The sequence below is a fragment of the Podarcis gaigeae genome, assembly GCF_964106915.1.
Source record: "Podarcis gaigeae genome assembly, chromosome: 1".
Lineage (NCBI taxonomy): Eukaryota > Metazoa > Chordata > Lepidosauria > Squamata > Lacertidae > Podarcis > Podarcis gaigeae.
The window spans coordinates 36,420,828-36,436,528 of record NC_139678.1 but is presented as its reverse complement, the minus strand read 5'-3'; the positions used below and the strand labels follow the sequence as shown (position 1 = coordinate 36,436,528).

General features: G+C 39.6%; 1 protein-coding gene across 2 annotated transcripts in view; it reads right to left on the bottom strand.

Moving 5' to 3' along the window:
• Nucleotides 1–15,701, bottom strand: part of PRKD1 (protein kinase D1) — a 102,068-nt gene that overhangs the window by 27,453 nt on the left and 58,914 nt on the right. For both annotated transcript variants that reach the window (XM_083743409.1, XM_083743410.1), the window contains 3 exons: nucleotides 5,566–5,697; nucleotides 4,528–4,688; nucleotides 70–93 (listed from right to left, as the gene is read on the bottom strand). In XM_083743409.1, the coding sequence (XP_083599535.1) occupies nucleotides 70–93; nucleotides 4,528–4,688; nucleotides 5,566–5,697 (317 nt within the window). The remainder of the gene's footprint in view (nucleotides 1–69; nucleotides 94–4,527; nucleotides 4,689–5,565; nucleotides 5,698–15,701) is intronic.

Below are 15,701 nucleotides of genomic sequence, written 5' to 3'. Positions count from 1 at the left end.
TCACTGCAAAATTTGAATTGCTAAGCATTTACCATTTAGCCATATTAGGAGTATAAAAGAAGTACATACCTCAAAGCTAGGGCTTGTAGGAATCTAGACAAGGAAGACCACAGTCAAAACAAACAGAGAAAAACGAAACATAAAGCCATGTTATTTGGGAAGCAAATATAGAGTTCAATTCTTCAAATAAAAACAAAAAAAGTTTAACCAGCCTGCATTTATCTACCAACACCATTATTTGTTCAAACTTCTATTATATTTGTTTGCTTATTTTAAATACAGTGGTGCCCCGCAAGACGAACGCCTCGCAAGACGAAAAACCCGCTAGACGAAAGGGTTTTCCATTTTGGAGGCGCTTCGCAAAACGAATTTCCCTATGGGCTTGCTTCGCAAGAAGAAAGCCCATGGGGAAATCTCCGGGGACCTCTTTTAAATGCTGGCGATGGGGAGCAAAGCCTTCCCCCCCCCCTCCGGCCTTCAGAAGAGGTCCAGGAAGGCCGGCGGGGGCCAAAAGGCTTTGCTCCCCACCACCAGCATTTTAAAAGCAGTCCGGGATAGCAGGGAAGCGCTTCCCGCTATCCCGGATGGCTTTTGAAGGCAGGCGGGGGGGAGCAAAGACTTTTGCCCCCCACGGCCTTTAGAAGAGGTCCAGGACCTCTTCTGAAGGCTGGCGGGGGGCAAAGGTCTTTGTCCCCCCTGCCTGCCTTCCCGGGGGCTTTTAAATCGCCCCGGGACAGCGGAGAATTCCTTAAAATGCTGGCAGCGCTGCCGCCCGCCAGCATTTTAAGATCGCCCCGGACAGCGGAGAAGTCCTCCGCTGTCCCGGGGTTTTTAAAATGCTGGCGGGCGGCAGCGAAGGCTTTTAAATCGCCCCGGGACAGCGGAGAATTCCTTAAAATGCTGGCAGCGCTGCCGCCCGCCAGCATTTTAAGATCACCCCGGGACAGCGGAGAAGTCTCCGCTGTCCCGGGAAGGCAGGCGGGGGGGGGGAGCAAAGACTTTCGCCCCCCGCCGGCCTTCAGAAGAGGTCGGGGGACAGACTGTCCCCGGACCTGGTCTGAAGGCGGTTTCCATAGGAACGCATTGATTGATTTTCAATGCATTCCTATGGGAAACCGTGCTTCGCAAGACGAAAAACTCGCAAGACGAAAAGACTTGCGGAACGAATTAATTTCGTCTTGCGAGGCACCACTGTATTTTTTTGTTGCCTTTGGGGCTTCAAATAAGATTCAGAGGGTTAGACTATTTAGTAATCAAAACAACTTTCAAAAATTGTCAAAAACAAAATGTATAGAACCTTTGGATTACAAAAAAAGGTGATTAATCCCACTGTTATTTGTATGTACTTCCAACAAATGGGACCTGCAAAATGTTGAAGTATGGAAAGCCCCTTTTCCAACTAGGAGCTATAGTCTTCCCACCCCCACTACTGTTTTTTGTACTTCTTCAAACCTACTGATACTTCCCTTCTTGTGTTTGGATGGTGGCATATCTAGGAGATATAGATAGGCATTTTTTATATGATCAAACGCTACAAATCTGTACAAAATTACATGGAAATAAGTCCCATTGAACTCAACAGAAATTACTTCTGAGCAGACATGCATAGGATTACACATTTATTTAACTGTAAGTAAATAATATCTAGTTTTATTGTTTTTGTCTAGATGAAGTTTGCCTCTAAACTTATCTTAGAAGACTGAGCTTGTCCTAAAATGAAATCTGTCCTGAAGCTTTAAAAAATATTTGCAAATGGACTTGTCAAATATTATCCCAGAGTCACTCCTGTCTTTGCTATCATGGTTATCAGGTGCTACCATGATACACTGATAAAGGCAAGTTGCCATTCTTGGTCGTCCTTGCCTTTGTGGAATCAACTGAAAATTTTCAAATAATAGAACTTCAATTAATAATACTTGACTGGTATTCACAACACAGATAAAATGTTTTGAATATACATTTAAATGCAAAATTTTAAAGCAAGTATAATTTCCCCCCGTTGTTTTCCTGCCATGTATCACATGAGAAAGACATGTGAGAAGGTAATGTCTCACCCACACTTCAAGATTTCCTGCATCAGAACAAAAGCACTTTGTATGAAGTGCCCCAAGAGCTATGCTGGCACAATCTCACAAAATATGTCTTACAATGGGACTTTCTGAACTCTTCAAAGGTGCCAATGCAAATGTTTACACATTCTTATTTAGGTTATGGCCTTACTGCCACTTGAATTGCCAATAAATCTGTTATAAGTCCTGTAGTGAAAGACAGCAATTTGTGCTGTGTAAATGTGTCAGCCCCTTTGACCAAGCCAAAGAGCTTGAGATTGTCTAGTGAAAATTTCTTCTTCTTCAAACACTACATCCCAGTGATAAATCCCAACTATTGTTGGAAATGTCCAAGGAACATTGCAGGTACTTCCATGTGTTGAGGACAGTGAGCTTCTGATTTGTCACAGTAGTAAGTCATTTTGGACATGGAGGAAATATTTAAAGGCAGATTGTAACCCTGCTGCTTAAGAAGACGACAAAATCCTAGTAAGTGTCCTTAAGCCCCTGGGCTTGCCCCACAGCTCTTTAGTGCTCTGTGTATTAATTATTATAATTGTTTTTTATTATTCTTACATCTCACTTTCGAAGTGCAGTGTGCTTTATAAGATTTTATCTTTATCTCCATACGGAGATAAAGCAAGTCCACTAATTTTCTCATCTACCCTAGTAGCCTATAGCCTACTTTTGATGACTAACGACTCTCTAAGGCATCAGAGAAAAGGGGGTATTTTACAATCCTGCTATCCAGAGTTGCCAAGGAATGAACCTAGAGCCTTCATGGTGTGACCAGATGCAAAGGGTGGACAGAGCTCCTACAGCTTTAATAGTTGTGTAGAAGAGAAAAAAATTAAAATTGCAGCCTGTGAAGATTGTCATGCAACTATTAAAGCTTAGGAAAGCCCGTTCTCTCTTGTATCTGGTCATCTGATGTCTTCTGCAGGTAAAGCCTTTGCTCTACTGAGATGTAGCGCTCTCCTTTCCACAGCAATTCCTGTCAGCAAGTTCCTCTCGCAGGTCCTGCTGTTAACTGATTGGGAAGAGTCAATAGTATAGCAAGGCCAACCCAATGAATGTGTGTGCCTGAATGGGGATTTGAACCCGGGTGCAGCTCCAGTGGTGCTGGGAAAGATTGATGGCACTAGGAGAAGGGGACAACAGAGGACGAGATGGCTGGACAGTGTTCTCGAAGCTACCAGCATGAGTTTGACCAAACCACGGGAGGCAGTGGAAGACAGGAGTGCCTGGTGTGCTCTGGTCCATGGGGTCACGAAGAGTCGGACACGACCAAATGACTAAACAACAACAACAGCTCCAGTGCTAAGACCACTGAACCTCCATGGCTAAGACTACTGAAATTCACTGAAAATTATTATGCACCCCCAAAAGATATGAAAAGAATGCTGACAACACTTCTGTAGTGACCTTATTTATTGGACTGGGCACTGTGTATCCAGAGGCTGCGTTGCTATGTTACTTAATCATGCATGCAACTAGGTAGCAACATATCACATTAAGAGAACAGGAATTACACCAGAGGGTTTTTTAAACCTTATTATTCTTCAGACTTTGCTAAGACAGTGGGTGCTCATAATTCTTATTGGAGCTTTTTAGTGCTGGCATATTATAAACAGACTCTGTTCTAATGGATATTACAGCTCAAATATGGAATGTGACTCCATAAGAAAAAGAAAGCTCAAACAGTTTCAGTTGGTAAAATATGTATTTTTTGGGGGGGGGGGGAGTGCACTGAGAAAAAATATGCATGGGAAAGATGCACATGTAAGAAAACATGTGGAATGTATAAGTAATTACTTTTTAAACCCCATGAGAGTTTATTTAGAGCAATGTTTGTATTTTGGATAAGGGGGGGACTCTCTTGTTATTTTTATTAATGTAATAGTTCAAACTATAATCTATATAGGTCTAGTGTAGTAAGCGCAAGTAATAGATGTTTTTAAAGCTGATTAAGAGTGAATCTAGCTTTCGTTTTCTGTGGGAGGCTAGCTGATTATGGCATGCAATATTTTGCACATTAACATTTATATTAAAATTTTACCAGGTGTGGATGTCTGTCAGGTCGACATGTATGGTGCCATTATATAAATCAGTGAATAAGGAAGCATATGCATACACAAGAGCTTCATGTACACAATGGAACTTCCTTATGCACAAGGAATGTTTGATAAGGGCATCCATCTGTGTGGAATTCAGTATCTGTCCAGTCAGCTTCTATATTTGAGAAGAGGAGGGACCTCCATCTTGCTCTTCATATCATCAAGACAAAGTCTTGAGCCAGCCCTTTCGCAGTGGTCTAGCACATAATAACTGGTGTGGTTTTTTTCATGGTATATTACTGTGTGCAGATTTCTGGAAATATATATGTATATTTTCTGTAGAAAAGTAATGATCAAGTGTTCAAAAGTCACTCATTTATTATTATAGAACCTGCTATGTTTAATATTTATAAATTTTGTACCAGTAGAGTTTCATCTGTAGTAGTAGGTGAAAGTTCTGCAGACACTGTCCTGATATTATTAAGTCCTGTCAAGGAAACATTTGAAAGCCGTCTCTTCCGGACACAACTGCAGTTGTTAGGGATCTTAAATGCACATCTCTTGTGATAGTTTAGGCCACATCCTGAAAATTAAAAAAATAATAATGCTGATTTCAGATTGTGTCAATCTAAAGCAACAGATGAAAACTAGTAATTTGGAAAGGATTTCTTAAATGCCTGCTTTTGAATAAGCAAGTTTATTCAACAGTGCGGAGTTTAGGTGGTATCTCAGTAAGTTGAGCACTAACCCTTGACTTCCTGAGCCAGCTCAGAGTGCTTCCTTAGGATGGCTCTGGCTTGCATTTGGATCAGGGATAAAAGGAGGTGTCATTGTGAACAATGGCAACCAGCAGACCGTTTTCTTGCATTTCCCTATATTTCAGTAGGTCTACTGAAAGCATAGTTTAGTTGGAGATGACCTGGTTATGGTACATGAAAGAGGAAAAGAACAATTGTGTCTACCAAATCATGCAGCATGTATGGGGACAGGCAAAAGATAGGTTTAGGTGGGCACAAATGCGCATGCGCATTTGAATGTGCATGCCTAAGTCAAGCTTAAGGATTTTCCTCCCACCTCAGCAGCACCCCCTGTTGTAGCCTCTTTATCCCATAAAAGCAACAGAAGTGAATGAGATTCACTTTATCTCCAACAGAAGTGAATGAGATTGTAAATGTGAGCATGAACCTCAGTAGTAATTAGTACTACTTATTTATTTATTTTCACAAGATTTATATACCAGTTGATTGTAGTAAAACCTCAAAGTGGTTTATTACTGAATTAATCATAATAAAATAAGAGAGAGCATAAAGAATTTTCCAAGGAGGGGGGTTATGATTGTATGGTCTAAACTTGATTGATTGATTTATTTGTTGCTGCCCAGAATTTTTGAGTATTTATATCACTTGCAATGTATCTGGAAACTTCTTTTGCAAATGCACAGAGGTCAATCTTTAACTCACCCTCGCATTTGAGTCCCTGCCGTACAAGACCCCACAGCATTTCTCCGCAGTGGTCGCAAAAGGCTGGTGCTCTGTATGAATGAACAAACAGAGCATGGGGTCGAATCTGAAAGTCTTCAAATGTTGCAGAAGCTGGTGAAAGAAAAGATTTCCCAAAAGTTTAAAATGAAATGTGCTGACGACAACGATGATTATGGAGGCCTAACTGTGCCTAATATTGCTACGTTAAAAAGCTACTCTTTTTCAGCAAGTGATTTAGCTCAGATAAACTGATAATAGCAGGGAGTAAAAAAACATATTGGGAAAAGATTTCTGGATTTTCTTTGGTTTCAATCATGAGTTCTTCTATATAAAACCAAACTATTGTTACCAATGGAAGCCCCAGTTACAGCCTAGACTGAACTTCATCCATTTCTAATCTCAACCCTATGACATTACTAAAAGCCTTATCCAACCACTAGGATACTTTGGCAGAAAGGATCTATTGATACTTCAGGCTCAATTACTGAAGGCTATATCATTCATAAGAAGAATTCATATTCAGGGAAAGATACTGACAAGCAGTCCTTCTGTGCCTTAATTTTCACCATGTACTGTGTTGCTCATGCAAATTGGATGCCAATTTGTATTTTTTTAACTCATAATTGCAGGGTTTGCCAACCTTTTTGGGTCCATTATCAAATTATATCATTGAGTAAGAGTCATGGGCACCACCTGTTCTGGTTACTTATCTCCCCCTCTCAATTAGACCCCCCTCTCAAGAGGCAGAAAGAGAGAAACCGCACACAGAGAGACAATTCATTTTTCTAAGAGATTTAGGTCAAAGTCATATGCAACATTCTCCTTCAGTTCCACAAACTTGACAGAAGAGAAAATGTCACCTTATGACTAAGGGGACAGTGGGGGGTGGGGACTCAAGAGGCTTTGTGGGTACCTGGGAAAGACTTGAAGGAGATCATTGCACTCACAAGCATGATGCTGGTGATCCTTTATTTACTTTCTGCAAAAACTTTCTGAGTCTGTGCATGTGTGTAAATGTATAAATTGTATAAATGTGAAAAGTTATTCATCAGGAAATACTGTCATATAGTCATAAGTGCTACACTTACAACTTACTTTATCACTGCGTCTTACTTGTCAAACAATAGAATGCCTGAGGCATTTTGGCACAAGAGCTTTAAGTTCTAAGACCTTTGTTTGACTTAAGTATAAAACAAAGGTTTGCTATTTCAAGAGGACAGTAAAAGTGAAATTCTGCAGCATATGTGGAACGTAAACTGTATCATTTCAGCTAAAGTTACATTTCCAAAAGTATGCAGTGCTATAAAGTACAGAAAAGCAGATCAACCACTCTGTTGCAGGGTTAAAAGTGCAGTTTAAAATAAAAATAAAAATAAATTCAGCCTGGCAATAAGAAACATCTATTCCACCGTCTCCAAAACAATTTTCACTGCAAACAAATATATATATATATATATATATAGAGAGAGAGAGAGAGAGAGAGAGAGAAGAATGCTGTTGGATCTTCTCAACTAGCTAAATGGAGGAGGGATTTCTAGGCTATGGCTGATAGATTAACCTGGTGCCCTCCAAAGGATTTGAATTACAGACTACAGCTCCCATAAGATCCAGTAAGTTTGGCTGTGCTGGCTGGGTCTGAGAGTAAGTGTACATCAGGTTGGCGAAGGCTGGGATAAGCACAAGTCGTGAACTTGGTATATATGTAATAGTGCCTGGTCTCTAATGGTAAGGAACGCTTTGCAGGCTAGCACACCACCAGCAATCTGGCACATGTACACTTCCTTCCTCTCCTCCCTTACATGAACTCCCCCCATCCCATTTAAATAGTTAAGATCATGATCATCACACATTTCTGACAACAGAAAATTCATTTTCATTCATTAATCACTTATGTATTGGTTTATTTACTTCAACTTCTCTTCTGTACCTTCTTAAATGCTGGTAGTAATAACAGCTTAAGAGAACTACAAACAGAAAACTTAGTCAAATATATGTTATTTCCTGCTTGCTCATAATTAACAACAATTCTAAAAGATTATTCTGATTCTGGCAATGTACCCCAGAGGAAGGGATTTTCAAAACTGCACCACAGTCTTCTAGAATGCTTTTCTCTTTAGCTATTACCAGTTTAAAATGGAGCAAGGTCATTTCCCTACTCTGCTGCGCTTCAAATTTCATTTGCACATTGCTGTACACATCAGTTAGATTTGATGTGTTTCTAAGTCAGCCAGTTTGTCCACACCAGCATGAGGAAAGGGTTTGGGATGCAAGTACCCTCTTAACTATTTGTGAAGTTGTCATCTGTGTATACACAGTCATCCGCATGCACACCGCAGCTGTCTCAAGTGTACACACCTCAGTTTAACTACAAAGTGAAGATGCCCTAAGTTTTCAATACAGATGAAACTGAGGGGAAAATGCAATTAAATATTTCTCATGAAACTACAGAAGACAGTGGCTAATGTCATGCGCATATTGCTTCAAAAACCAGCGGTGGGAGCTTAGTGGGTATAGAGTAAATAGTATTGTGTACATCGCCTTCTTCTTTTGTGTTCAGACAGTGAAGAAACCATTCTGTTTTGATTATTAGGTCATGATGGAACAAAGGATAAAATGCTCTCTCTGTGCCACACAGGTGCCACACTACTGAGGGCTTGATAGGTCAAAATCAGCATCTTGAATCATGTTCTGAAGTCAGAAGAGGAAGCAATGCATTTTGTTATATTTTAAAAGAATAAATTATGTTAACATTCTCTCTCTCTGATACAGAGCTCCCATTTGTTTTGATAGACAGGATCCCTTTCAGAGAAGTTTGTGTTCAGATTCTTACGCAAACTAAACAAAAAGAAGAATGCATTAGTTAGTGTAACTCTTTCAAGCTACTCAAGCAACTGTGTTTCTTTTTCCTTTTATACAGTGGTGCCCCGCAAGACGAACGCCTCGCAAGACGGAAAACCCGCTAGACGAAAGGGTTTTCCGTTTTGGAGGCGCTTCGCAAAACGAATTTCCCTATGGGCTTGCTTCGCAAGAAGAAAATGTCTTGCGAGTTCCTGCAGTTTTTTTTCCTCCCCCCCCCTTTTCCTAAGCCGCTAAGCCGCTTATTAGCTGATCCGCTGATAAGCTGCTTAACAGCTGATCACTAAAAGCCGCTAAACCGCTAATAGCGCTAATCCGCTAAGCTGTCAATGGGCTTGCTTCGCAAGACGAAAAAATCGCTATACAAAGAGCCTCACGGAACGGATTAATTTCGTCTTGCGAGGCACCACTGTACTGGGTCATATCAAATAATGTTGCTCTGCTGCGTGAAGGCTATCTGATCCAGTGGAGGCTTCTGTTAGTCAGAAGGAGGGTGTGAAGCTGACCCTTACGTATCTCCTCCTTTTCTTGAAGTCTGCTGTGCTACCTACAATGCTGTTCCAGTGAGTTCCTCAACCACTGGAGCAGATTAAAAAGATGGATGATGTAGCTGCAAAGGAAAGGGGGTTCAGCAAAAAGTAGCACCACTCTTTCTGCTAATGGAAGTCCTAATGGATCAAGCAGATTTTCATCAGTAAAGAACACCACTGGATAAAATGCTTGGAATTCACGGAAACCGCTCTTATTCAACTAACTTAATCATTGAGTTGTCTTAAACCCTTTCCATTTGGAACTTATGGATTCTTGAATCTGTTTTTTTCAGTACTGACTTCTACAACAATCACTTCCTAGTCTGCAGTCTTCTGCTACAAGTCAGCTAGCAATGAAGTAATTGGCACCTCTCCTATTAAAACTGTAAACTTATACAGCTAGTTTCTCTGCAGACTAATTATGAGGTCAGCACAGCTCACAACCCTTGACATAAAAACAGCGCTTGTGAACATTTATGGAATATGTGAAAACACAGCATACACACAGAAACTAAACTCAAAACATTTTTTTAAAAAAATCAAATCAAATAGACTTGTGAGAAGATTAAAGCTTTTACAAATCTCCTGTTCCATAATTTAACTCACTGGCCAGGGGTTATTATGAAACAGGGTTCAAGAAGGCTTCAATACAGAACATATTATGAGCCCCGAAGCATATGGAAAAACAATATGAGTGCCTTTTAGGTCATACAAACACTTCTCCCAAAGCAATTAGCAAAAAGCAAAAAGCTAGTACAAAAGTAGGATGGAGGCAGGAAGAGGCTTCCTGTCCTTTAATTGTATTTGTTAGGAAGGTTAGACCTCCGACAGCTTTCTTTCTAGAAATTCAGCACCACTGTTCATAAACCTGAGTTTGTGGAGTTTTTCTTCAGGGAAATAAATGATACCAACACAGTCTTTTTGAAGAGTAGAGGAATCTGTACTCTGCAAATATACTTACACTGTGATTTCCATCTCACAATGGCTTCAAAAGGAGAGGTGGCAATGAGAGAAACTGCAGTGGACATTTATCAGTCAAGTATTAGTTCATATAATGCATGCCACCACCTGATCTCTGAACCTAAGAATAGCCCAGAGGAATCACACAGAAGCCATTTACATAAGGGAGACCAGGCTTATTTAATTTGCCAATGCAAATTGTTCTTTGATAATTTAAAATGAACTTTTAAAATAGAAATGTAACAAGCTATGGGTGAAAGGCATCTGTAGGTGATTTTGAATTACTCCAGTGGCTGAAGTCCTATACTGTACCTACATACTTGGAAGTAAACTTCATTGAATGCAATGGAATTGCCTTCTGAGTAGGCATTGTAGAATTGTACTATAAATAAAGCACATTTATTCCCCATTCATAACAATAGAAAATATCTTTCATTGACACTAGTTGAACTTAAAACTGATTGCCTATGACTGAATCCTTCACTCTGTTTTACTATGTGCCCTACTATGTCATTACATTCAAGTTACCTCAATTTATCCCAGTACAGTGGTACGTCAGGTTACAGACGCTTCAAGTTACAAACTCTGCTAACCCAGAAATAGTACCTCGGGTTAAAAACTTTGCTTCAGGATGAGAACAGAAATCACGTGGCGGTGGCGCAGCGGCAGTGGGAGGCCCCATTAGCTAAAGTGGTGCTTCAGGTTAAGAACAGTTTCAGGTTAAGAACGGACCTCCAGAACGAATTAAGTTCTTAACCCGAGGTACCACTGTACTACTTTCACAAAGTAACTGTGAAACATTAAATATATTATCCCTTCTTCCTATATATCTCGCCTCTCAGCCTTGGATTAAAATATTTTCAAATGCAAACTTGCCAGATAAAATACACCCACCATGTTTATTCTTGTTTCTCTGTGGTTTGGTCAATTCCTAGTCCATTGTTCTGTTCCAAAAGGCATGAAAAAGGCAAACAGCAAGACATACTGACTCATATGTTTCTGGGCTATACAATGATGTCATGAATTGCCAGCATGCTGCCCCCCCCCCCCATCCCCAGATGCTGACCCACAGCTCCTATCATCCCTAACTATTGGCTTTGCTGATTAGGGATGATGGGAACTGGAGCCCAACAACATCGGAAGGGCATCACGTGAATTCAAGTACTCTAGCAGCTCTTAGAAAACCCTTTGATAAGTTTTAATAAGATTGTGAGGTGAAAGCTGACAGGAGCTGGGGTGAAGCTGAAACAAAATTTTGAAAAAATAAATAAAAGGGGGGAGTAGAGTTGGGGCTGTGAGTGCAGGAGCACAGGACAGTAATTTAGAGACGCCAAAACAAAGTCCAAAAAAGTAAGTGTCATGAAGAGAGACACTGTATATAAGTTTTTATGCACTAATGGTGGCGTGTGGAACCTTGGCCCTCCAGATGTTGCTGAACTACAACTCCCAACAGCTCCAATAAGCCTGCTTAACAGCTGGTAATGAGGTGGGTGAAAGGTTCCCCGATCTATGCTAATTCTAGAAGCCTCTGAGCCAAGCTGGGCAGACTGAAGTGCTTTAGTCTTAAATGACACCACTTCTATAATGGACTTTCTGAGCAATTTGCTGTTTCCATGTATATTTAATTTAATAGCACTATGGTCACTGTTCTCAATTGGTTCATCTCAAGCCATCCATTATTTAAGTCCAGAATTGCTGTCCTACTGGCTGGTTTCATGACCAATTTTTCTAGGGTACAATCATTCAGAATATCTAGAAATTTTCCCTTTTTGTGGCCAATCTGTGTCACCCCTTATTATTACAACATTTCCTCTTTGGAATGCTTCCTTGATTTCAGTCTTCATCCCAAGATCTCACTGAGTGTTTTGACTAGGTGGATGATAGCTCTGTTTCACTTTATGCCCAATACAATCACATTTACTTCAAAAGAGGAAACTTTTCAAAAATCCGGGGGTTGGTAAAAAGGAAGTTGGCAGGCAAAGTCAAAAGGATCACCTCTCTCCAAAAAGCTTGGGAGTTATTAGAACACAACAGATATAGGTTAAGAAGTTTCAGTTGAATGAAACTCAAAGATGAAGACAAAAGTTACTCTTCTAAATTTATTTGTGTGTGCATGCACACAAAACTATATTGTAGTAAAACTTCTAAGTGGTTAATAAGAAAAAAAATCAACTCATCTCATGATACTCCAAAAAGACACAATATTTTTTCTTTTAACTTATGATGCAAATTTTATATTTTTCCATAAAACAATCTCTTTTCAAATCATTTTAAACCAGAAAAAATGGCATCATGCAATTATCTACCAGTCTGACTTTACACTGATTCATAGAAGCTTGGCACAAATATGACTCACAGAACTATATGTATGGAATTATTTTCATTCAAAATGGCTGGTTTTTGTTCTCTTAAAAAAAAAATAACATGCATCTTACAAAGAAAGGCAAAACTTCTCCCCTTTGAGTCAGAATGTGAATTTTATGCTTAATTTCACATTTCCTCCATCAATCGTAATAATTACTGCTACATTCCTAGGAATGTACAGAAGAAGCATTTTTCTTTTAAAATAATAGTTTTACTTTTAGATACTATGAAACAGCATAAGGGAGCCCCACGTTGGTAGCAGAGCTGCTGAAATGGGAGAGGGGTCTTCAAATATGAAACTACAATAATACCTACCAGCTTGATTCACAGAAGCAGTTGATAAGGAAATGTCTTGCTAACTCCAAAAGGCCATCGAATATTATTTTTCACTTCATGTTCTCATATCATAAATCAACTTTGCTCATTAGGTGACTACACCTTGAACAATTTCGTATTTCTACTTACTATCAAGGCATGTATTATGGCAGTGTTCTTTCATATGGTCCAATGTGGCATTCAGATATAGAAAAGAACTTAAATAAAACTCAATTACATTTGCTATCAATGGGTGAAAAAAACACCTCATGAAATTCTGTGTGAAAGCTCAATAACATCTCACTAGCTTCCCTTCTAAAGAAAAAAAAACTGTATTAAAAATCCCATTTTCTCTCTGATTATACTAAAGCAATATGCAATGATTTCCATGTGTTGTATCAGTCGTGGTATAAAATTTAATATTTTAGGTAAAATCATACTATAATAGTTTTCATTTCTTTTGATGAAATTATGCTATGAATTTTGCTGGCAGGCACAGTGTCAACCTGGTTTTTTAATGTAAGTTTTAATCTATTAGTGTTTCACATAAGAAACTTGTGAAAACTCTTCCAAGCATATTACTTTTTCATTACATAAGAAACCTGTAATTTTACATGCCAGATAAGAAATGACTGTGGAACCTGACAAATTTAAGATGTACAACTTATACATAATAGATATTTGGAAGCAAATGCAAAAGGTGAAAATCTTTACATTAAGAAAGTGAACATTTAAAAGAAAAACAACTTTTCTTTCTCATTTAGATTTTGATTTTCTCTCTCTGCTGCATCATAAAATATTTGAGATTTGTTTACTTATGTACTGTTATCATCACATATGGCATGTTTCGGAGTTAGCAAAAGAAAAAGGGCTGATCCCTGCCCCAAGAAACTTACAATTTAAATTTCAGCAAAAGGAATAACAGAGAGAGAAGAGAAAGAGAGAGAAGGGAAACTAGACTAACACCAATAACTAAACACGTAGCCCAGGACTCTCAGAACTCTAATTGTAAGTGACTCCACCTGTAAAAAAGGTAAAGGGACCCCTGACCATTAGGTCCAGTCGTGACCGACTCTGGGGTTGTGGCACTCATCTTGCTTTATTGGCCGAGGGAGCCGACGTACAGCTTCCGGGGTCATGTGGCCAGCATGACTAAGCCACTTCTGGCGAACCAGAACAGCACACGGAAACGCCATTTATCTTCCTGCCAGAGCGGTACCTATTTATCTACTTGCACTTTGATGTGCTTTCGAACTGCTAGGTTGGCAGGAGCAGGGACCGAGCAATGGGAGCTCACCCCGTCACGGGGATTCGAACTGCCGACCTTCTGATCAGCAAGCCCTAAGCTCTGCGGTTTAACCCACAGCGCCACCCGCATCCCAATGACTCCACCTGTAGTATTTGGTAAATTTACAATGATCCATCTCCGTAATTGGAGGCTGACTGACTGTATGTTACCTGGCCCAAATGGGTTGTTGCTAAGATATAAAGCCTTGAAAAACATGATACTTAGGTATCTATTGGAAGTTTCTATGCTTATGAGCAAGCCGAGACCTTGAAGTCAGCTAGCAGGGCCCTTCTCATTGTGCTACTACAAAGAGTTTGAGTTATGTAGGGGATAAGGAGGCACTTCTTGGCATTTCACTAAGTCCCTACACAACTCACAACCATTGTGGTAAGACAACAGTAGGTAACATGTGAGATCACTTGAACTCCCTGGTATGTTCTTTTGATGTGTGAAGAGATAGTGCCAGCTAGTCACATTTCCCACCCCACCCCTTGAAAAGGCTATACACAAAAAAGTTGAAAAAGGATTTTCCATGTGAGGTAAAACCCTGGTTCTCCCAGGATTCCTCTCCCATCACGAAGGAGCCCTAAACATGCACATACATAGGGCCACTTCACATGGCTGCCAAATTTACAGCCAGCATACCCATCCATAGGCCTGGAGGGGTGCCAGTAATGTATGGGGGGGGTGTCTGAACACTCATCTCAAGTGGGAGGTTAAGGCCAACATTTGTTGACTTTGCTGTCCAAGTAATACTTAATGATAGCTGTGACAGAGAGGGGAATTTATTCTGGACTGGAGAAGAACCAGGGAAGGAGTATGCATGATTAAAGAAGACGCTTTGTTGCATTTGTGCTAGTAAATAATTTTGCATAGCCAAATAAGCTGGTTGAAGCTATAGTTTGTTGAACACACTACGAACTATCCCACAGACAAACAAACAAACCATGTTTTGTTTCTCCAGCATTTAGGGTTGTTTCTCTCTCCCACCACTGCTCTTGACTCATGCCTTCATAGTTTGGTGAAAGTCATATCTAAAACCAACCAAGGTTTATAAGCCAACAACAAACAATGGTTTTAGCTTGTGGTTAGTTGGAAGTAAACAAACCATAGTTAAGCCAATATGTAATGTATAACCAGCCATGGTTTAGTGTTATGTGTGAACTAGGTCAGTAAAAACCCTCTTATTACATCAGGATCCACTAATAATTAGAGTACAAAAAAGTCAATATTTTTGTCATTCTGACAAAATTTGGCATTCCTAAAGAATGATGAACATAAAATCTAGTCTACTGTATAATGAACATACAATAAAGTCCTTATACTTCCCTCTGCTGTTGGTAAGCAGTCCGCCTTTATATTTTTACAGGACTGTGCAGGTACATTTAAATCATCACCATCATCATCATCATACAGCTGCTTTTGTAGTTTCAGTAGAATGAAAAAATGTCTGCATGTCAAAGGAGAAATACCATGTGCCAAATAGAAATCTTTATGTATTGTGGCAATATGGTAAAAGAAACAGGACAGGCAGCATATTGCCAAAGGAACAAGCCATTTCTTGGAACAAAAAGGATAAATTTGCTATAACTGAACAAAAGGAAAGTTTGGATTTGATGTTTCCAAGCCATGTGCTTAAAGTTTGTGATCCTTTAGCAAATGCCTGGCAGTTGGCCTTCTTGTAACTCTAAGATAATGTTACCTTATATATTGCAACTTGGTTTGGAAGGTTAACAAGTATGATTTTATTTCTGCAGGTCAACTCAATGGAATTTCCTATTTCAATAAAGTTTAGATTCAGT